At 32.6% G+C, this 23087-nt stretch overlaps 2 protein-coding genes across 5 annotated transcripts; one reads left to right on the top strand and one right to left on the bottom strand.

Moving 5' to 3' along the window:
• Positions 1-4833: 4833 nt before the first annotated feature.
• LOC115994704 (F-box protein At3g07870-like) lies at positions 4834-9985 on the bottom strand. 4 transcript variants are annotated; one of them, XM_031118935.1, is made up of 5 exons: positions 9892-9985; positions 9409-9514; positions 9059-9190; positions 6473-8029; positions 4834-5244 (listed from the first exon to the last, which is right to left on the bottom strand). In XM_031118935.1, exons 4-5 carry the CDS (start codon positions 7828-7830, stop codon positions 5130-5132), a joined length of 1473 nt encoding a protein of 490 aa, XP_030974795.1. In that variant the 5' UTR covers positions 7831-8029; positions 9059-9190; positions 9409-9514; positions 9892-9985; the 3' UTR covers positions 4834-5129. The 4 variants fall into 4 exon arrangements, with proteins under 4 accessions (XP_030974795.1, XP_030974797.1, XP_030974794.1 ...); XM_031118937.1 differs by lacking the exon at positions 9059-9190 and having other exon boundaries at positions 6473-7214; positions 7338-8029; XM_031118934.1 differs by lacking the exon at positions 9059-9190.
• A 10148-nt stretch (positions 9986-20133) lies between these two features.
• Positions 20134-21118, top strand: LOC115994621 (heavy metal-associated isoprenylated plant protein 43-like). The gene is made up of 2 exons (XM_031118826.1): positions 20134-20381; positions 20643-21118. The coding sequence occupies exons 1-2, from the start codon at positions 20297-20299 to the stop codon at positions 20960-20962; spliced, it is 405 nt and encodes a 134-aa protein (XP_030974686.1). The 5' UTR covers positions 20134-20296; the 3' UTR covers positions 20963-21118.
• Positions 21119-23087: the final 1969 nt, after the last annotated feature.

Here is a 23087-nt window from a genome sequence, read left to right as displayed (position 1 = left end):
GACAAATTATCCACTCTCTATTCATGAGGATTTTGCAATCACAAATTAAAAGAGTCAAGCTGGAACTATGTCCCCAGAAGAAGTTAAGCAAGTTATCACTAAAGTGGAATCAACCTTTACATTTAAAAATTTTATACCCATGTCCCATGCAGTAAGAGCTATATTATTTGTTGTTACACCTATATGACAGGAGAAGCCGGTAATCCATCTCCCTTAGGAATCTATAATATCTAGCATGTTTTTGTCCTTTTGCTTGTGTATTGTAGGATGAGGTTTTTTATGTGTTTAAAGTTTGGTCAAGATTAGTCAAAAAAATAATGTGGGTCGAGAAGAGAACAAAAATGTGGTAGATAAAAAATATTCTTTCTAGTGGCGAGAGCCAATTTTATATATAAATAAAGGGATTTTATATGATGGGATGTAAATCCCATCGTATTTAACAATTTTTTCATCATTTGTAAATTCTACGTATGGTGATGCATGGATTAGAGAGTAATTTCCAATATATAGTGTATTTTTAATGATGCATTAAATTTTATAGGTAAATACTATTTATGAAGGGATTTTTTTGGCACCTCATCTTGATCTGAGAAGAGTGATAATTTTATTTTTCCTTTTAACAAAGAAAACGTTTGATCAATAATACAATAATGTATATTACAATTCTATGCAAAACTTTCTCACAAGGGTTCACGACAATTAAGAAATAATAACAGTACGTATTCATCACAGAAGAGATCTCCTTTGTAATTGGAATATGGACTTTTTAACAAAGCGTGTTTGCAATACCACACCAAACGCGCAGTTTGGATTTTAGGTAGGAAAGCTTTTTGGGCCCCTTGCAAGTGATTGACAGAAATTTGAGACAACTTTGTCTAGCTTTTATTCACATACTAGTTATAGGGTGCCTTGCACGGTTTTATGAAAAAACTTATAAAATAAATGTATAAATAATTATATATTTTAATAGATTCAATAAAGATAAAAGAAAAAAATTATCAAATGAAGACGGAAAACCAATAATAACACTAAAGAAAATAAACAAAATGAAAATAATAATAATAATAATAATAAAAGAAGAAGAAAAAAATGCACACCTGCATTGTCATGGGGTTTAGGCATTTACATATTGAAATAAGCTTCACTCCAAAAATGATATATAGGTTATATATATTGGTAGAGTTCCATTTGAAATATAATTCATTTAAATCTTATTGAAATTAAAGATATCTAATCAATGTGTTTTTTTTTATCTCATAAAAATTGGAATTAAAAAAAAAAAAAAAAAAGAACATGGTTGATAGCTATAAGGAATTTTGATATATATATATATATATATATATATTAAATGTCATCAATGTAGAAATTATCAAATTAATGGAGATATATGCTATTTTTTGGGATAGATAGATATTATCAAATTATTGGAGATATATATCGTTTCTTGGGATAGATTTATATTAATCACCTCTTGAAGAATTTGGATTGTGTTTATCCCTTAATAATCAAGTTTTGTAGCTTGATATTCTGATAAAATAATATTAATTTAATAATATTAAAATTTTGAAAATTTAGATGATAAATATTATCTAAATTAAATTTTTATATGTTAAATATTATCCCCTAATTTAAGAAATATATCCTAACAAATAAAAAAATAATGTTAATCTAATATTATTTAATGATTAGAATAAATTACAGTCGTAGTAGTATACTATTCTTTTTTAGTTCTTTAAAAATCTAAAAATTTAATAAAATTTCTACAATTTGGTGAAGTCACGTGTCGCAACCACGGCGTCTAAGCCCAACTTTTATTATTTTGCAAATATTTAATTTTGTTTTGATTTGATTTAATATTTAGCTCATGTGACCCAACTATGGCTGGGTTTTTTTAACACCACGTGAAGTATATACTTTTATATCCTTAAAACTAAGATGCCACATATGTTAGAGAGGAAAAGTATATGCCTTGTAACTCTATCTTTGAGAGCTACATTTCGGGTCTTATTGGCCAAGGAAGCACAACACTATTTTTTATACGTAACCTTCATCTTCAGATTAAGTGACCGTTTGGATAATGATTATTAGCGTCTGCATCTGCATTTTTTGTTTTATTTTATTTTATCTTTTTGAAGCATGTTTCTGTGGCTGGTGGCTTTTCAGTGGGTCCCATGTACTGTTCACAGAACTCACAAATTTATTTTTTCAACAAAACTTTCATTAAAAATGAGTCTCATGGCACTATTCACACACTATTCACACATTTAAAAATTATTTTTTTTCAGTGAAAGACCTGATGCACAGCTTTTAATTGTTATGATTTTTGTTTTTATCCACTTCGAAATATAGCAAGTGTAATTCAATTTTAATCAAATTAAGATTTTTATCAATTTAGAAATTATAGTTGAAGAAAACTTATATTTTTTTTTCCTTAAAATCTAAAAATTTAAGAAAAAATTCTGTAATTTAGTACCGCCACTTGGCGCAACCACGACGCCTAAACCCAACTTTTATTATATATAATATGATATTTCTGGTATCCAATTTTATTCTATATTTATTCGTATTTTTAGAATAAATTTTGAAACCGACAAAGGAATGTTAGATTTTGAATCATCCCCTTGCAAGTCAGGTTGATTCAAGGTTTCCTTTGTTGACCTGGTTCTCAGCTAGATTCTAGTGATATATGTGCCTATGTTGAGGAAGTAATCGAGTTTCAATTAAAAAAAAAAACTCGATTGGTAGAAAATCGAGTATGGGGCGATGAAACTTTTTTTTTTTTTTTAAATTGCATGGAACTCAAGTTTATGGAGCTCGAGTTCCATAAAAATGCCACTATAGGTCTCCATGAAACGCAACTATAAGTAAAATTTAAAAATAATAATAATAATAAAAAATAAAAAATTGCATGAAACTTGAGTTCCATGCAATTTTTTTTTTTTTTTTTTTTTTAGTTTGATCAGCCCAAACCTATAGCTGCGTTCAGGAACACCTATAGCAGCATTTTAAATGGAACTCGAGTCAAGTTCCATGCAATTTTTTTTTTTTTTTTTAATTTTAAGTTTGATCAACCCAAAACCTATAGCTATGTTCAGATCGTGCTATAGTGGCATTTTAAAGGGAACTCAAGCTTCATGAACTCAAGTTCCATGCAAGTTGATCGGGCATAACTCGATTTTAAACCAATCGAGTTCTTCATTGAAACTCGATTTTAAGGAAATCGAATTTCAAAACAAGGGCACGGACCTAAATAGTTTGGAAACAAGGGCATATTACCAAATATTTTGAAAAATAGGGGTAAAAGGCTAGAATTCCCCCTCATGTACTCCATGAAACAAGTCTCTCACAAGAATGCGAGTCCCATATTTTCATAGAAACCGCATCATTGTGAGAGGCCTGCTCCAAACAAGAGATAATGTTCACTGTTAATCCGGGTTAACTTGTGTGGAAAACACATTATCCCCCAAATTATTGGACTACCGTAAATTAGGACAATTGTCAGCTGACGTAGTAAAGCATCCAAACCTCCAAGGCCTCAAATGCATCTCAAAATAAAAGACATTTGTTTATATAAGCAGAAAATTCCTTTTTCTGCCATTTAGATTTTGTTGTTGCAACCTAAACGTACAATGTTCCACTTAAAAACCACATGATTTTATTTTCTTTTTATGAATAGTTAGCGAACTCTGGAACCATATGTATCCAAAACTAAGGCTGTGTTTGGTTGCCGTAAAACGTTTTCCGGAAAATACATATTTTCCGGAAATGCTAATTTCCGGAAAATGAAAATATTTTTGTGTGTTTGGTTGTATTTCAAAAAATTTTCCGGAAAATATTTTCTAGTGTTTGGAAAAGAAGGAGGAAAACACAAACCCAAAAAACACACAAGCCACAACCCAGAAAAATCGCGGTCTCGCCGTCGTGAGATCGCGATCAACGTCGCGGTCTCACCGTCGCGAGATCGCGATCAACGATCGCGATCTCGCCGCGACGGCGCAATCTCGCGTTCGCGATCTCGCGGTCGACGCTTCGCAAGATCGCGCCGTCGATCGCGATCTCGATCCGACGCGATCTCGTGAAGGCGAGATCGCGATCGACGGCGCGATCTCGCGAACAATGCTTCGCGAGATCGCGTCGTCGATCGAGATCTCGATCCGACGCGATCTCGCGAAGGCGAGATCGCGATCGACGCTTCGCGAGATCGCGATCGACGCTTCGCGAGATCGCAATCTCGTGAAGCGTCGATCGCCGTCGTCGGACTGGTCCGCGCGCGTGGACTGGAGCTCGGACTGGAGATCGGCGCGGACTGGAGCTCGGACTGGTCTTCTCCTCTCGCGCGCGCGCTCTCTCTCTTTTTCCGGAAATCCATTAAAGTGAAAATGAAGGCAGATTTTCATTTCCGTGGTCAAGGCTTCAAATTTCGGTCAACAGGAAATCCATTTCCGGAAAATAATATTTTCCGTCATAGCCAAACGCTCCATTTTCCGGAAATTGATTTCCGAAATTCGTTTGAAGTCGATTCAAACGCACCCTAAAATGTTTGTTTTAATACCTTCATCACCTATGGAAGTGAGCTAGCATAAGTATGACTTACAATGGTCACTTTAGATTAGAAATCACAGAAAGATTAAATAATAAAGGGGAAATATGCAAATTGTACCCTCTATGTTTGACAAAAATTCATTTCAGTCCTCTTAACTTTACTTTTTTCAAATGAGTCATCTAAGTTTCATGTTCATTCTATTAAGGTCTCTCCATCAAATTTCATTATATGTTGTGGTTAAGTGTCCAAAACTCAATTGAACAAAAGCAAATTTAGATGACTAAAATAAATTTTAGTCAAACTTAGAGGGTGCACTTTGCATTTTTGCCTAATAAATAAAAGTACACTTGTCAAATAGCCCTCATCTATCCTTTCCTAGCAATCATCTATCCTTTCCTTCCATACACTTGAAAAGCAAAAGCTATACACCAGCTAATATATGAACTTAGGAAGATAAAACAACTAGCCAACAACCTAAGTGCCAGTATCTGTACAAACTTCTAAAGCATGTTCAACATTCGCAAAAAGATTCTTCAAATTATAGAACATCAGCTCAAAAGCTCATCATCTAAAACACATATTTTACCTATTCTTCACCACTATCTCCCCAAAAGAAAGCTAATTGTGATTCATTTCTTGGCTCGCCTTGTTCCACTAGATAAAGAGTTTCAGGACCTCCCAAAAATCCATGATCAGAGCAACTGAGTGAACAGACAACACAATGTTAGCAAAACAGACACTGAAATAATAGCAATTCAATCTTCTAGCTATCAAAACAATTTCATGACAACTTCACTCCAGTCAAACATTACTCGCTTGAATGCCACCAGAACTGTTTGCTTTATCAAGCTCAGACTTGGTGGAAATATATAGCATGTTAGCAGAAGTATTGAATTATCTTTCATTTTGTAAAGATGATGCTAATTGCAATCTATTGATAGTATATCATTGTAGAAATAGCATGTAAAAATCTTTATGAAAATTGTTTTACAATTAACAGATTTCAAGGTGCTTTTCCTAAACTAGTATTGAGGCAGTGGCCACATACTTCCATAATAAATACAAAAAGTGTAAACATTAAAAGCACCAGGACAATAAAAATTAAAAATTAGTTTAGATATCTACAAGATAGGAGAACAGGATAAGATGAAAATAATAGATCAGATTGTAACATGCTATCTTTGGATGGTAACTTTTAAAACATTATAACAAAGATTTTAAAAAAAAAATGATGCCAGGAAAGTTAAACATGAGTAGGAATTTATCCTTACGAAAGAATGGAGTCATTAACATCAATCTAAAAAACTGACAAATACACCATATCACATGCAGTTTAATTTGAGCAAGTGGAAAATTAAACTAAGACCAACCTCGACAAAGGAAAACCTCTACCAATGCCAGAATAAATTTAAGAAAATGAAACATTTCAGTTGGTGTGTACTTCCATTTTTGAATTCCAACACTATTCGAACTTCTATTTGATTTGCTTGTAATTGTTTTAGGAACTTTGTGCTCATCATCGTGAACATATAGATATGGTACTTTTTTCACCTTCAATAAAACTTCTATTACTCATCCAAAAAAAAGGAGAATTTCCAAAAACATGGCAATTTATGTTAAGTCCTGCCACAAATCATCTAACGAACTAACTAACAATGAATAATAAACGCGAACTATCTACGGTATAAAATAAGTGATTTTTTGTAAATAAAAAAATGATGAACCCCAAATACAATGGCAGTACACTTGAGCAATAATGTAGAAGCAACAAAGATTTTATCATAGAAAAACTACTCCAATCTAAAAAAACAATATGCTTAATAGTTTGAGAAAATATATTTAGCACCAAATCAGCTACAGAACACCATCCAAGAAAAAATTATACATGATAATGTTAAAGTAGTTTGAATAAACTCATAACTATAGTACCTTGCTTTGACATTTTGCACATTCAGATGATCTCCTCCAACAGCATCCTTAAGAGGGATGAAACTTGGTACATGGGTAATTGCTTCAAAGACTGATTGAACTCCATGAATCACAAGAAATCTAAAATGTCTTTCTATGGGATTATATACATATAATTCCCTCTTACCATATATCATTAATAAATCTCCATTATCCAGTAGCATTATTGGTCGATATGGGCCACCAAAATGCGTGCTTATAACATACTCTTTAGTCCAAGATGTTGGATCACCATACTCCTTCATCATCCATATATCCATATGATCCACCAAAGTGCAGTCACATACAGAAAGACAATCTCCTAACACTCCCATATTCAAATGGTGCAAATTCTCTTTTTCTTTGTGTTTCTCTCCAAAGTGAGGAGGCAGCGGGAACTCATTGAACCTCTCTTCCTCAAAGTCAAAACCCACAATAAAAATCGAACCCTTCTCATTATCACTCACTCTTAACCAATGAATAACCCCATTTAGATATGTTGCAAACAACGATAAATCAAGGTCAAATGGGGCGGGTCCAATGCTCCTCCATGAGGCTGTACCTAATGTATAAACCTCAGTCATCCTTTGAAAAATGTTCTCAAGACGAAAAACCAATCTTACTACCTTGAATTTGTTACTTTTTCGACAATGACCAAACCCCGGAACCACAGAACCCCACAATGAATTGTCATCTACGGATTTTGGGACAGTTATAAATTCGCCTGTAATCGGATTGCATACAATATGAGGATTGTTAAGCATGGGTTTGCTTAAAAGAAGTATCCCATTACATGAATTTACAATAGAAAAATCACGGTCCATAAAACTACTACTGCTACCACTACCTTCAGGATCAGAATGTGCAAGTGGGAGATAAAGTTTGGTATTGAGCTGAGTCTGGTGGTGATGGTTTGGGTGAAAAGGAGGAGAGGTATTGAGAATGGAATGAGTATCAACCCAATGAAGGGTTGTGGTTACATGAGAGAGGCTATTGGAGCGGAGAAAGAGCTCAAGGGGTTGTTGAGGTCTTGAGAGGTAGAAATAGGTGAAAAGAGGGTCTGAGATTAAACAGCGCCAAGTAGTACATACACACCTAGACACCAAGATTGAGTTGAGAGGTAGCCTTGACAAAATGTCGATGAGTGTGTGGCCTGGAAGGTCCATTATGGTTGTGCATGGTGTTGAAGATGATGGTGGCTTTTTGGTGATTTGGGAAATGAGTGGGGTTGGGGTTGGGGTTGATTCTCTTCTTCTTGTTCTTCTTATTCTCCTTCTCTTTGTTGATTTTCTGATTCTCCTCGAGCGGTGATTGGTGTAATATTGGAAGAAAAATTTCATCTTGTGGATGTGGAAATGGAACGCACAGATTTGGTGGGTCAACTGAAATTAACACCGTAATTGAGGTGAGGTTAGGAGGATGGAGGAGGTCCACATGAAAGGTGAATGGTCAGAGATTGGAAGGAAAACATCCTCTCTGTTTGAAATGGACAAAACAGAGAAGATTCAGCTGAACAATGCCTCACTTCAGCCGCAAAACCTGAAGACACATGTACAGAAACATGAGACATATTAGATGAAAATAAGATATTCAAGTTGCTCTTGAGCGACTATTGTCAAATATATATTATATTTGGTCAATAGAGCACTCAAATGCTCTCTCTCTAAATCTCACTCTTCTATTAACTTGGAAATAATCTATATATTTAAATATAAATCAGCATCTAAGGGCTAATACAATTTTGTCAATTATTTGTAAACTCACTAAGAGACCAATCTCTTTAAAATAACATTCACTTGACTTAGTTATTCAGGAAAATAAAGTGTCGTTAACAGAACTATGAGGTCTAAAAATACCAGATTATTGGATGTAAGCTGCCATTTTAGAGTCAGTCCTTCAAGCAAGGAAATGAGATGACCAATGGCAACTAAAACCAAGAGAGGCACAAACCATGAGGTTGGCTTAGACTAATGCAAGAGTGAGTGCATGCTCCAAAATGGGAATGAAAAGAATGTTTTGCAACATGATTTCACTCAAAAAAATTACACCCAAGTCAAAATAAGCACATGACAATTGAACAAAAGATTAATGATCCTGTGTTGGCAAGATTGAAGAAAGGTCTTCATCAATTTCAAAAAAATTTCAACGTTGGAATCCTAGGTTGGATGTTTTTTCTCCTAGTTTAAAATGAATCCACAAAACTTCAAGCCTGATTGAATTATGTTGGTCTTTTTAGTGAAATTTGAATTTGTGGATATAGGTTGATTCCTTACTAATATCTTAATTAATTTGAAATTTTATTGGATTGGTCATGATTTCAACTATTTGCTTCCTTACTTTTTCTATATGTAAAAAATGACAAACCTTGTTATGTGTGGCATATATTGCAGCTATAACATTGTGTTTTAACAAGAATAAGACATAACTTATCTCCTAGTTGCTCAAGTAGATCTTACTCATTATATGTTAAGATCCATAATCTTGTATTGCTATGATGTAACTTAATAGAAATTTAAGCTATATGTTAAGCTCAACAACAAAGTGGAGGTTCTAATACAATCTGTGGACCTGTGGAGCCAAATGTGAAACTGGGGTCACTTGCATGACTTGACATCAAAGCTTTGCCTGTCTCGGGCCAAACTCCTCCACAAGCGCTAGCAGACCTGCACGCTGAGCTTTTGGGTCTTCCAAAATACCTACCTATTGAATATTTATAATTGCCTAATTATATATTACAATCTGATTACAACCTCTTCAGTAGAACTGAGCTAAAAACAGTCATAACCCTAAAAATTCTACAAATTCTTCACTCATCCTATCCTAGTCCACTTAAAGCTGGTAGCAAATTTAACTAATGGGTGTGGAGGGGATAGTAAAATATGCTCCCACTTTAAATAGGCATAGACACAGAAACTTACCCCCAAGAGAATGAACTTCTGATGGAATCAATGATTTGAGAACTTCAACTTCTAAGAACCCATCCAACAGAAGCAGAGGCCTCACTGAAACACCATATCTACAGTTCTGGTTAAATATCAATCAGTCAACAAATTGCGTCAATTGGTGTACATATTCAATTAGTACTTGACTGACAAACACAATACAAAACCAAACTTGTGAATTTATAAGCCATATGCATGCAAACCCACATCCCAGTGTCCAAGCCAAAGCCAAAGCCAAAGCCACGGCCACATTTTTCAGTTTGGCTCAGGCATTTTGTCGAACACTTTGAGGGTAATGGGGTTGGCCTTTCATCTCATGCAATGTAAGTTTATAAGAGAGGGTACTGATTTCCACTCTCTATTTAAAAAACGTATCTTGAAAAACAAAACAAAACAGAGAGAATCTAAAAATTACTACAAGACTAGAGAGAGATCATGGAGATTGAGATTGAGATAGACCTGGTGAGGCCAACGATTTGGGGTTGTTCTGCGTCTGGGTCCTGAAGGTTTCAGATGGCTAATGGCTTTCTTTTTTTTTTTTTGAGGAAGGGGCTAATGGCTTTCTAGTTCCTAGTATCAATTGGCCTCTTCTCGGTTTAATAAAAATATTATATGAAAAATTCAAAAATATATTTTTTAATAATATAATTAGAATTGAGAAATACCAATATAAAAAAATTTGAAATAAGATATATTCTAAAAATAAAATAACTAAATTACACAGTGTGGGGAGATTGTTTTAGATTATTATAAGATAAACTAACATGTTACTCCATATAAATGCGGATGCATTTAAAATTAAACAAAATTTTTATTATAAAAATATAAATAATTAGTTAAATTAATTTTTTTTTAAGTATTTAACATATGCATTCTGCATACATATAGATACATTTAAAATTAAACATAATTTTTAATCATAAAATATAGATAATTAGTCAAATTATTTTTTAAAGTAAATGTAATTAGTCACATATTAAAATTCTTACCTAAATTTAATACTACTTATGGTCATTTTTTTTCTAATTTTTAATAAAATAAAACGTGTGGTGATTTTTATTTTATTTATTTATTAAGAAACATGTGGTGATTTGTATTGAGTATATGTGATTGTTTTTTAAAAAAAAATTATAGCTCATTAATATTAGATTCTTAGTATTTTGCACTCAATAACTCAGTTAACACAAAGATTAAAAAACTTAAGTAGACACATGGTACAAGCTTAATTGGATAATTATAGTGTTGTTCTCACATAAATTTAGACACATGACGCAAAATTGGATTATAATTTCAAATTCTTTTTTTTTATATATAAGATAGAATTTTTACTCTAACCTAATCTAAGTGTATATGTGTGTGAAGTCCCCTCTTAGAGACTTGAACTTCATCCCTTACCCCCCACACCCCCACAAAGATTTATACTTGTGGAGAATTCTAATTCAATTTTCACTAAGTTTTCCTTATTAATATATATAGATAACTTATAAATTTGATTTTTTTTTAGTTATATGATTATATTTTTTATGGTTTATTATATTGGACTCCTTGTTTTCTACACTAAATTAACTAATTTGGCACAAAAATTTAAAATTTTTGATTAGATGGAACACGTGACGCAAAATTAAACTCTAATTGAAATTCAATTTTTTCACTAAATTAACTCACTTGGCACAAGATTCTTAAATTTATATTAGATGATACACATGGCGCAAAATTAGACTCTAATTGAATTCCAATTTGAAATTAATTAAATTTTCTTTCTACTTTACCTATTATTATTATTACTAGTATGTAGCCCCGTGCTACCGCACTGGAATGGATATATTATTAATCATAAGTTTATTCATGTTTAAAAGGCTCAGTTAAGTCTAAATTCATATTATTAATCAGAAAATTTCATTAACAAAACTTAGCAATATATATATTTTACACAGAAAGATGAACCTTGGTGACAATGTTTATCCAAAAGATCCATTCACGTTTTTGAATCTTCAATCTCTATTGGTGATTGAAATTTTCGCAGCTTAAAAAATTTTTAATTAAAAAAAAAAAAAAAAAAAAACCCTCAGAGTTGTACTCATTTTGTAGTTTTACGATGGGTCATTTTGTAACATGATAGGCATTTGTGTGAAGAAAAAACCTCTGAAGTTCTATGGCTGATAAAAGAAATTCTTTCCAATCTCTTTTTATAGAGAGAGGGGTTTGTGTGTGTTTTTATACATCCTTCATAGTTGTATTATCACGAAGCAGGTCCAATGAATTTAGATTGGTACTACCGATTCCCAAAGCATGAGTGTTTAATGTGTTATTAATTTCATCTCATTGGTTTCTGCACATGACAGCAAAATTAAAAATAATTAGATTGTACACGTGTATAGTAAAATTGGACTCCAATTTCAGATTCTAATTGAACAATTGGAATGATAATATATGATAGTAACAACAATAGGAATATTCAAATAAAATTTCGAATTAAATTGTAACAATCTGAATAAAAAATTCCAGTAGAAAAACAGGGTGGAGTGATCCACTCCAAGAAGGTGACCAAACTTGTGTAAATATAGAATAATAAATCTCTCTCCGGAAAATTTACATTGTTCATAACCTTTACCTTCACTGAACATTTTAAAAACATAGTGACTCACATCTGCCATCCAGACATCTACAGCCGGGTCCTCTCCAATTCGCGTGAGATTCCATTGATCACTAAGTTCCTTTGCAGCCTGCAAAAAGTATCATCCATCGGTCTACAGTAGTGCTTTCTTTATTGTTATAGGTGCCAAACCTGAACAAAAAGCCAAATATAAAGATAGTGAATTTTAGGCATAATGTGCATCTAATCACATATTAGCAATTTATAATAAATATAAAGATGCAAACTTTGTAAGTGAATAGTAAACAAAACTCAGTGTCAGAACCAAGAAGAAAGCACTTTAATCCGAAACTCAGTTCAAATGTAAAGATGCAAACTTTATAAGCAATTTATAACAAAGATGCAAACTCTGGCTTTGCTATCTTTTTGGAAATTATGCAATGTACCCAAACCAAGTTCTTATCACCGATATTAATCTCTTTGGTTTTCACGTTTGACTACAAAATCAAAAAAAAAACTTAATTAGCACAGTAACTCACTTGACCCGATACATAGAAGTGGTTTTAATGAGAATGAGCTCACATACATTTAGCCACATGATGCAAAATTCAAATTTAATTTCAGATTCTAGACACATGGCACAAAATTAGAGTTCTAATTTGGAATTCAATTTCACACTCTCTCTGTTTCACCTATTATTTTATATATAGATTATTATTATTATTATTATTATTTTATTTTTTTTTTTTTGCGTTAAAAAGGATTTTATTGCAAACACTAAGGGAACAATACAAAGATGAGAAAGAGATACGAACTACAGACACTTCAAACTATATAATACATATCAAGACTTAACATACACTACCACAGACACATCACTGAAACAAGACAAACACAACAACAGAGAAGGACCTAACACACACACACAGGGACTTCTGATAGCCAGATTTCAGCTTCCTTGGTATATACAACCCACTGAGCGAGGCGAGGTGAATCCCAGTGAGTCCCAAAAATAGCATTGCGTCAAAAACGCACGATAGGTGTCATAGAAAATTTCACGCTCAGATTGCTCTGCTCCTTTCTTTGCCAACAGGTCAGCACACCCATTAGCTTCCCTCCAAATGTGATCAGTTTTGACCACCCAAGGTCGCTCCAGGAGAGACCTGCAATCAAGGATTAAGTTAGAATATTCCAGAGGAAATAGGGAGCTCAGGTTTGTTATCCAATTGTGTGCCAATTTGGAATCCACCTGAAGGTTGATATATTTGTATCCATTACTCCAAGCAAATTTTAAACCTTCTCGAATAGCCCACAACTCTGCCATCATACTATGGGTGACACCTATGTTAATTGAGAATCCTCCTATCCAATTCCCCCAGTGATCTCTTATAATTCCGTATGCTCCAACATGGCTCGTATTGCCTTTTGCACTACCGTCAGTATTAAGAGTAAGGAAGGGGAAAGGAGTTGGTTTCTCCGAGTTCCAACGGGTAAGGCAACTTTGCATATGGTGAATTTTAGAGTAAAATAGTGAGGTGAAATTTTGGGATTCCATGACATGTGTGTTGTGGGAATTCCAGGAGCAGTCTACTGTGGGCCTAAAGGTAACATGAGTCAACCACATAGGTTGAAAAATAAAAGTATGATGTGGTTTTTGAGTGTTCCAACCCTCTGTGGAAAGACTAATCGGGTGATGGTGCATCCTAGGGAGAGTAAGCCCATGGGCCCGTGGAAAAAGGAGTTGCCACTATAATGAAGCTATTGTTAAATTTTTTGAAATTTTTTTTTATAATTAAGTTCTATTTTTCTTTTTCTTTTTTGAAAAATGAACATCAAAACTTTTATTTCATCGATGAACTAAATCAACTCTAACAAATACATCAATATCTGCTGGAAACATTCAGGTCCTAAAATCATAGTACATATTTGTTTTACTAGCAAAAGCATCAGCAACATTATTTCCTTGAAAAACGAAATACGAGGAAAACAAATACTCTTTGTTTGCTTTGCTAACAATACTGCACCTTAACTTTTGATTAGAGTAGTTTTAAATATATATTAGTTATAGGCCGTGCGTTGCACGGTTTTATGAAAAAACTTATAAAATATACATATAAATAATTATATGTTTTAATAATTATTAAAAAAAAATAAGTACTAATTTGTTAGTGACTTGAAGTATTGTTAAAAATAATATCAATGATTAAAAAATGTTAGAAGTATTTTTTTCCTTTGGAAATTCTTTGATACTTATTTGTACACTATGTTTTTAGAGTATTCTTGTTCTTCTTCGTCATTGTTCTTTATTAAAATCTTTAGACATAGTATTATAAAAATTGGCCACTTATCATAATTTTTGCTTCCTGTATGTTGCACGATTTTATACATAAATTCATATAATACAAAATTTATTTGAGAAACAAAAAGAAAATGAATAGTTTGAATTGTAAGAGAGACACTACGTGTAAATGAAAAACAAAATTGCGGAGCTCTACATATAGATTACACACCTTTCTTAGGATGCTTGGAATCTTTTATGACAAACCTGGAAAATAAAATAAAGAAAAAAATTAAATCGAGTTAAAAAAAAAAAATTGAACCATATAGATTGTAAAATTGCATGAGTCTATGACCATTTAATACCAGGCTTTAAAATAAATTTTTTTCTATAAAGAGCTATCATTTCCACTTTGATTTTACTACTTTAGTCAAATAAGTTCCATAATCACAAGGAAAAAAAACCTATTTTATAATGATGGTCCAAAATTTTGCAATTTAAAACCAAAAATATAAAAAGATAAATGAAGAATTTGTTGGGAATAGAAAATTATACTAATAATTAGCAAAAAAAAATAATAATTAATGTTGCAAATGGATACATAATTCTACGCACACTTTACATAAATAAATGTTGATATTCAAAATAAAAATAAAAAGTAAAAAGGGAACAACATGAATAAATCATACTTGACAAAATTTATTTCATTTTGTTGATAAATTATATAAAATAAATCCTATTAACTTAGTTTTAGTGTATTTAAATGATCTAGAAAAATAATGAAGCATATACTTTTGAGCCTAATCATATCTAGCAAAATAATAAAGCATTCAAAATATTGAAAGGCAATTTAAGTTCATATATGCTTGCATAAGATACATACCTATCCATAGTAGCAATGGAAGCCTCATCTTTGAGATGAAGAATCAATGTAATGCTAATAAAAAATAAAAATAAAAAGAGAGAGAGAGAACATGGCTGGTATATTTTTTATATATATAAATTATGCAAAAATTCATATCTAGTTAAACATCTAGATGATGAAAGACAACTTGCAAAAATGACAAATTTAACAAAAAGAAAAACATGGCTAGGTTCTTAGTTGCACTGACAAAAAAACAAAATGTATCACAGATAATCAACAAATATTAAGCACTAAATCCAACACTACTTTCACTCATCATCTTCATCATCATCGGCTACGGAGTTAAAAGCATTCAATCTCTCAATTTGGGGGAATTAAAAATGAAGGGTTAGAGGTAGTTGAAACCCCTCCAAACCCCTTCAAATCCCTCTCCCTCCTTCCTTAAAAAAACTTCCAAACAATGTAATTGGATTACTCTCCCTCCCTTTACTCTACTCCCCCTCCATTTTCAAACTCCCAAACAGGCCATAAGGTTTATCCGATGGTAAAGTGGGCGCCCATTTTGCTTAACATGTGGATTTGCAAATGTAGTGTGTTAAGTTGGCGCCATATACTAAAATGTACGTCACCAAATTGACTAAGCAGTTGAGCATCATAGGACATTTGCTAATTGTTGGCTACCAAAGAAGTCATAATTAATGAAAATATACAACCATATTTACCGATTTTTTTTTTTTTAGTGGGAAAACTGTTTTATTCTTTCAAGTAACCAATCGTGTTTTTGATTTTGAAAACACACAAAAAAAAAAAAAAATTGCCTTTTGATTTTATTCTTAAAAAACAAGTTTTTAAAAAAAAAAAAAAAAAAAAACATTTACCATACATAACTGTGGGGCCCAATAATTCATGGACCAGGCCCATTCGCCCTTAGAGAGTCCAAAGGCCCGAGCCGAGAAGAACTACGGCCCAAACTCTACAATGCAGAGCACCAAACAGTTTTGGGAGGCAGCCGAGGACAGTTCAGTCCTCGGCAAATCCAGAATCCCACCGGAGTAAAGGGGTAAAACTGGTATAGGAACGAATTCGTAAGGAGATCCAAAATATCTTGGGGGAAGTTATCCTTACTACCCCTCCGGATAAGACTCTGCACCTGACATCCCCAACAATTCTGGGATTAGACTGATGGGACAAATATCAGTCTTGTAAAGATCGACCCTACACGTGGACGAAGGACAGTTAACGCAGACGAGTATAAAAGAAGAAAGTAAGTAACTTGAGAAGGGGGCCATTGGACCTCCTAAGAAAAGGAGACGATCTGGGTGAGAACATCTCAACAACACCGGAGATTACAGAAAAAAACCCATCGTTGGGTAACCGGGGTATGACCCTAATGGTTCTCGGATCAAGTCCGAGGAGGCCCATCCCATAGGATGCGGTGCCGTAGGGCTTAAACGTTCAAGCCCAAATCCTTTTTCTACACGAATCCCTCTAAAACCAGGACCGGGCACCGCCCCGCGACCGACGGCTAGCTTTTTAAGCCCACTCTCTACAAATCATATTGTGAGGGATCTTTCATGCACGAGCCCAACATCCTTATTGGGCCACTAGAGAATTGTGTCCTTACAATAACCTAAACAATTTTTATGTGGGTTCAACCATTATGACTTACAAGGGAGTGCTACGTGCCAAAATTTGACAACAAACATTGTTGTAACCTAAAACTACAATTTCTTTTAAAAATATTAACATTATTATATTTTTTGAAAATATAACAATTAAATTATATGCTTTTTACGCTCCTAACACACGTCAAATTTTTTGTCAATCGAATGTTTTTTACTATATGATTTATGAACTTATTTTTTATGCATAATCTTAGACTATAAAAACTAGCAATTTAAACAATTGATTAATGATATAACTATTGATCTTTGATTTTCTAAAAATTTTGTAAGCATGAAGAATATAAGAATAAAATATAATCCAATAGTAATTTACATCCAATAAAAATATATTGAGTGAAGTTACAGGCTTAGGCTACATGTAGTGGTAGGTAGGTTTAGTTTTTCCTTTAAAAGAGGGAAGGGGGGGGGGGGGGGGTGGGGGCTCAACATGTTGGTATATTCTAAATATATAAGATGATTTAATTTTGTACCTTAAAGTTGTTAAAACTTGAATTTTATCCTTAATATTAAATAAAGTCATGTTAACAAGTGCCCTTAGAGCAATTGTTAATAAACTATTTTAGGAAAGTTTTTATACCAAAATTAATTACTTTTTTTACATAAAAAATTTCTAAAAATATTTCCTAAACCAATACCCTTAGAGCATCCATTAACTTTTTCCCTTTACATATTAGGTGGATTTAAGTCATTAATGGGATTTGATAAGGTGTTCCTTAACAAAGGCGACTCCACATGTTGTCCAGGGGTTCAAATGAACCCCCTTAACTTGAAGAAAAAAAATATATATATATATATATATTTAATAATTTAATTTACCCTTAAAAATATTTTTGCACTCTGATCACATATTAGCCCAACTTTAAAACCAAATAACATAGATCACATATCTCTCTCTCTCACTCCCTCCCTCCCCTTTGATCTCTTTTTTATGAATCTCGTCTCATTTTTCTATCTGACTATCTCGATATCTATGACTTTAAAAGTAATGAGTAAATGTTTATGAGTTGTAAGTATCTCTCTCTCTTTATTATAATTTTATATTTCACATGTAAGTGTATCTGATATTGATTGTGTGTGTTTTATTTATTTATTTGTTATAATGTTATTTGTGTGAATTTTGATGCATGTGAATGTGTGCTCTATAGTATAAACATGATATAACTTTATATAATTTAATAATTAGAAAATATAAAGGGTTTGTTACATGTATGTGTATTGTTATAATATTATAATAAATTTTTGTTATAAAGTTAGTGATTCAAGAAAAAAATATAGTATAGTTAGTGATTATTCAAGTGTTTAATTGGTTCCTTCTAAAAAAAAGTTTTTAATTGTTTAAGTAAACATTTAGGCTTCGTTTGGAAGGAGGAAATTGAATTGAAATTAATGAAAAGAATAATTTTAGAATATTCTTCTCTTTCCTTGTTTGGGAGTTTTGATGGAGGGAATGGAAAGTCTGTTCCCTTGTTTGGGAGTTTAAGTAGGAGAGAATGAAATGGGTAGGAGAGAACATTCATACCTCTCTATTCTCTTAAAACCTCAAATTTGCATTCCCCCCGAAATTGAGAGGAATGGGAGGGAATGAAATTATATTTAATGATTTTTTTACTAAAACTCCAAAATACCCCTATATATTCAACTTTTTATTTTAAAATAGGGGTCTAATAGCAATATTATCATAAAATGATTCCATTCCATTCCCTCCATGTTACTCCCAAACAAGATTATTTATATTTCATTCATTTTCATTCCTTTTAAAACATCCAATCAAGGTTACTTAATTCCATTCATTTCCCTTATTTAAATTCATTCCATTTATTTACATTCCCTTATGAACTCCCAAACGGAGCCTTAGTGTATTATTTATGTATGGATGAATGCAGTTGTGTGGGATAATAATTAATAGGAGGTTGAGTTTTGTCAAAATATTTTTATAAAAACAATGACAAATAGATAATGACAACTGTATAAAAATAATAAAATATAAAAGTTATACAAACTAAACAAAATAAAATGGTCAAATCTACCCATATGGACAATAAATAATGGTAACTGATAATGAATTATCATATAACAATTTCAAAATATAAAAATTCGTATAAAGAAATTGTAAAACTTCATGTATTTGTATGTGAGGGTGGGGTTTTTTTTTTTTGGGGGGGGTGTCAATAACTCAGTATATTCAATTTCTCTTTTTATTAAATCTTATTTAATTTAAGTTTCTTTACGACTCTGAAAAAAATTTCTGAAGCCACAATTGTAATCCTTAGGAGTCAATTTGTAACTTTTTGGGAGATGTTAAATTTAAGCTGTCAATGGGATGTGATAAGTTGTTCCTTAATCGTCAATTTTATTTTTTATTTTTTTTAAAAAAAGGGAAAACACCCCCCTCCCCCTCCCCCAAGTCTCTTAGACTATAACTAATTTTGGTGAAAGTTGCTATAAGGGGACCGATCATGAACTTGATCAATTTTGAATTTTCTAGTCCACAAACGTAATCAATAGCCTTTATTTTCTAGTCCACAAAAGTTGCTATAAGGAATCTGGACATTTACCTGAATCAATGGACAATATTATTTTTGGAGGAAAAGTTTATGGAGGCCTAAAGAATAAGATGTATTCATCATATATAGTTTATATGGATCAATGCAATTTGTTTCAACAATTTATAAATAGGTCCAACCGTTTGCTATTTTTTTTTTTTAAATTTTTTATGATAGAGTTTTAATCTATAACGTTCGCTTCTAATAATTGTACTCATTATCATCAGACTAAGGTACCAATTGGTTTTTGATGTAGAAAAAAATTGAATCTCAAATCTCTTATTCAACTATTAGAGACTTAACTAATTAAGTTAACTGAAACCCACAACCGTGTGTTATGTTTACATTATTTTTGATAGCCAAACAAAAAGTTTGTTTGAAAGGCTGAAAGTATTTATTTCTCTGATAGGTGGCTTATTAGATGCCCAAATAAAGGCTGTATTTATTTCTTCCGCTACTTGGTTAATTGGTTTGTTAGGGAGGCTTAATGTGTTTGCACCAAATATTGACGATTGTGGACGGCTTATATGAACTGAAAGCCACAAATAAAGTTTTCTTAAAAAAAGCCACAAATAAAGTCATATTAAAACTCCCAACATCCAACTTAAAATAATAAAAATCTCAAGTCCATATTGAATTGGTTGAATCTTCAATCCATTGAGGGGGCATATAGTCATGATTAGGTAAGTATTTAATTTAGTTTAGTCACACGTACTTGTGTTGAAGACAATAGTTCTAGAACAAGCGGTTGAAAATGTGCCAAGGAGGGTGAACAACCCAGAGGTTTCGTTACGACAGTCATAGTCCTAGTCCTAAACTCTCCTTTAAATAACACAATTATCCAAGAAGTCGGTTTGTCATTTCCATTTAGAATAGAGAGAGTTGAAAAGCTCATCTACCATGGTGCAGAGGACTGTCTTGAAGGTCGATATTGCATGCCAAAAATGCAAGAAGAAGCTTCTCAAAGCGGTTTCTTCACTACAAGGTATATACGATTGATCATATTTTGTTTGGAATTAGAATCATGAGCCAACATACATGAAAGGTATTAATTTTTATTTTTCCACCTTTGGTTTTTTCTCTCTTGTGTAATCCCTATGGTCATATGATCATTCAAAGCCCATACATGTAGCTTAAGGTAGCAATTTTTTTTTTTTTTTTTTTTGGGGATGAAAATTCAATATGTGAGAGACTTAAAATAGTGGTCTTTGTTATGGTCATCTCTAAATCTTCCTTCAAATTGCAGGGGTTGATAAAGTTGAAGTTGATGAAGGCAAGGGGACTTTGACTGTAACAGGTAGTGCAGATCCATATGAAATCATAGTACGTGCAAGAAAAACAGGGAAATTTGCTCAAGTGGTGAGTATTGGGCCTCCTCCAGCTCCACCAAAGAAAGATGAGAAGAAGCCTGATGAGAAGAAGCCCGATGAGAAGAAGCCTGATGAAAAGAAGCCCGATCCGCAGCCCCAAGTTTTCTATGTGCCTCACCACTGTGTATGTGAGAGAGTGGGTGTTGTTCATATTGACCAGTGGCAGGAGCCCAATCCATCATGCACTATACAGTGACGATCCAATACATCACTTCAGATCCATATAGAAAAAAGGGATTATCCATCTCCATCTCATATTTTCTTTGAAGAATTAATGTATCCAATCTATGATTATTAGTACAAAATGATTGATTTTTTCTTTGTCTGGTTAAATGGTTTTGTTTTGTGGTGTGGCTGTTGGCTGATTTATTATCATATTTTTTTGGTTGAATTGTGGGTTAATCTGAATTTTTTTTTTAGTTTTGACAAAATGAAGAGAATCCCCATTTACATTGTACCCTGGTTCCTGACACAATTGGCAATCGTATTCGTATAAATGAATAACACTAAAATATTTATATTTCCTATTTGAAAATCCTAAATGCATCGTGCAAGTCTGCAACCGATGTGGAGACTTTGACTTTCCCTAATCGTGCAATATGCCAATTGCCAGTTGCCATGGAGGTACCCAACAAACAATGATCCTCACTGAAGTCTAACGAATAGCCACGAGCCATATGCCCAAAGTTCAAATACTTATACATATATTTAATATTTTTACAGGCCAAATTCCACTTTCACCCCTTAATAATGTCTTTAAATTTTACAAATCTGAGTAATATATATATATATATATATATATACATTACTGTTTAAAATATTTTATTGCAAGCAACACAAGTCCCTAATTAGAATGACAAACACATGCTGTTGACAGTTGACAAATAAGCAAAGGAAACAGATCAACAAAATTATAAGATAAGGGAAGGCCTATAATAAAAACATGAAATCAAAGCCTTCTAACTTAATTGGTTGCTATTTTTTGGTGTTCTTAAATGAGATACTCATGAATTATACACAACTATTGAATTATGCACACACAAAAAAAAAAAAAAATAAAATAAAATAAAGAAGAAAAACAGGAGTCGCAATATTTGTCTCTCTCCTAGTCCAAACAAAACATTCTTTAGATAGAGAAGACAATAGAAAGCAAGTGACCTACACTAGGTCTTCGATGGTCCACAATGGTTTTGTGGATTAGTTGGGTTGATGATACATTTCTTGGAGTACTCTTAATAACGACATTTCTTAACCTTTCCCCTGCATGCAACTTGAATTTGAAATCTTATTGCCGAGGCCTTAGCCCTCAAAAAAGAACAAAAAGTGAGATTCATGAATAATACCAAAAAATGCAATGGAATCCTTAAATGGTAGCAAAAATAAGTTAAATAGTAAAAAAAAAAAAAAAAGCTTTTTAAACCAATGTCAAACGCACACCAAGTCTCTTGTAGTTGTATGATCTCGTTCTGTCATGGCTAGAGCAACAATTTTTTTTTTTTGGAGTAATGTAACATTACAATTGATTTTGACAAGGCCTGTAAGGGGCTTTACACCATTTCCTACCAAGATCAAGCGGTAATATATGGACTTTGCTGCCCCCTCCCTTGAACTCTCTTGATCTTTTTTGAAATGTGGCCATCAAATCCCTAACATTTGTTTCATTCAATTGGAAGACTCATTCATTTCTTGCTCCCCACAACGAATCCATGACTAAGGTAGTCAATAAGGTGAAATCCCTCACCATACCTACTGGTACATCAATTTAGTGTTTTGAGAATAAAGGATGCAAGTTCCTTGGTAGAATTCAAAATGTTAGAAAATCTATATGAAAATACAAAGGGTGCGTTTGGGAAGCGCGTTTTGTGCTTACCACGTATGCGTCTACGTTTCTTTCCTTTTTTTTTTTTTTAAGACCAGCGCCTGGTGCGCTGTTCATGAGACATGAACAGTGCACCAAGGCATATAAACAGTAAAAAAAGAGTGAATAGTAAATTTATTATTATTTTTTTTATTGTTTTTAGTTTTCAATTTTCAACAAAATAAACTGTATCCAAACATACCAAAATTAATTGTTTTTCTAAAAATGATTCTCCAACTGTTTAAATTTAATTACAAAATCTAATTTACTTCGACTGTGTTTGGCTTTATATAAAATGTTTTTCAAGTATCAAATTTTTTCAGGTGAAAAATATTTTTAAAAATGAAAATATTTTCAATTGTTTGGTTGCATTCTAGAAAATACGCCAAAAAATGGTCTCTTATATTTAGTTTGCATGTAAAATCATTACTGAAAAATATGTAAATACGCCAAAAATTACACC

This window comes from Quercus lobata, chromosome 6 (genome assembly GCF_001633185.2).
Source record: "Quercus lobata isolate SW786 chromosome 6, ValleyOak3.0 Primary Assembly, whole genome shotgun sequence".
Taxonomy (NCBI): domain Eukaryota; kingdom Viridiplantae; phylum Streptophyta; class Magnoliopsida; order Fagales; family Fagaceae; genus Quercus; species Quercus lobata.
This window is presented reverse-complemented; position numbering and strand designations above follow the sequence as displayed.

What these genes read in the sequence shown, in the direction of transcription:
- LOC115994704 (XM_031118935.1), bottom strand. Translation starts at nt 7,830, where the DNA reads ATGAAATTTTTCTTCCAATATTACACCAATCACCGCTCGAGGAGAATC. An exon ending in GTGCAAAATGTCAAAGCAAG is followed by an intron (nt 5,245 to 6,472) that starts GTACTATAGTTA and finishes CTGTTCACTCAG; the next exon opens with TTGCTCTGATCATGGATTTT.
- LOC115994621 (XM_031118826.1), top strand. Translation starts at nt 20,297, where the DNA reads ATGGTGCAGAGGACTGTCTTGAAGGTCGATATTGCATGCCAAAAATGC. An exon ending in AGCGGTTTCTTCACTACAAG is followed by an intron (nt 20,382 to 20,642) that starts GTATATACGATT and finishes TTCAAATTGCAG; the next exon opens with GGGTTGATAAAGTTGAAGTT.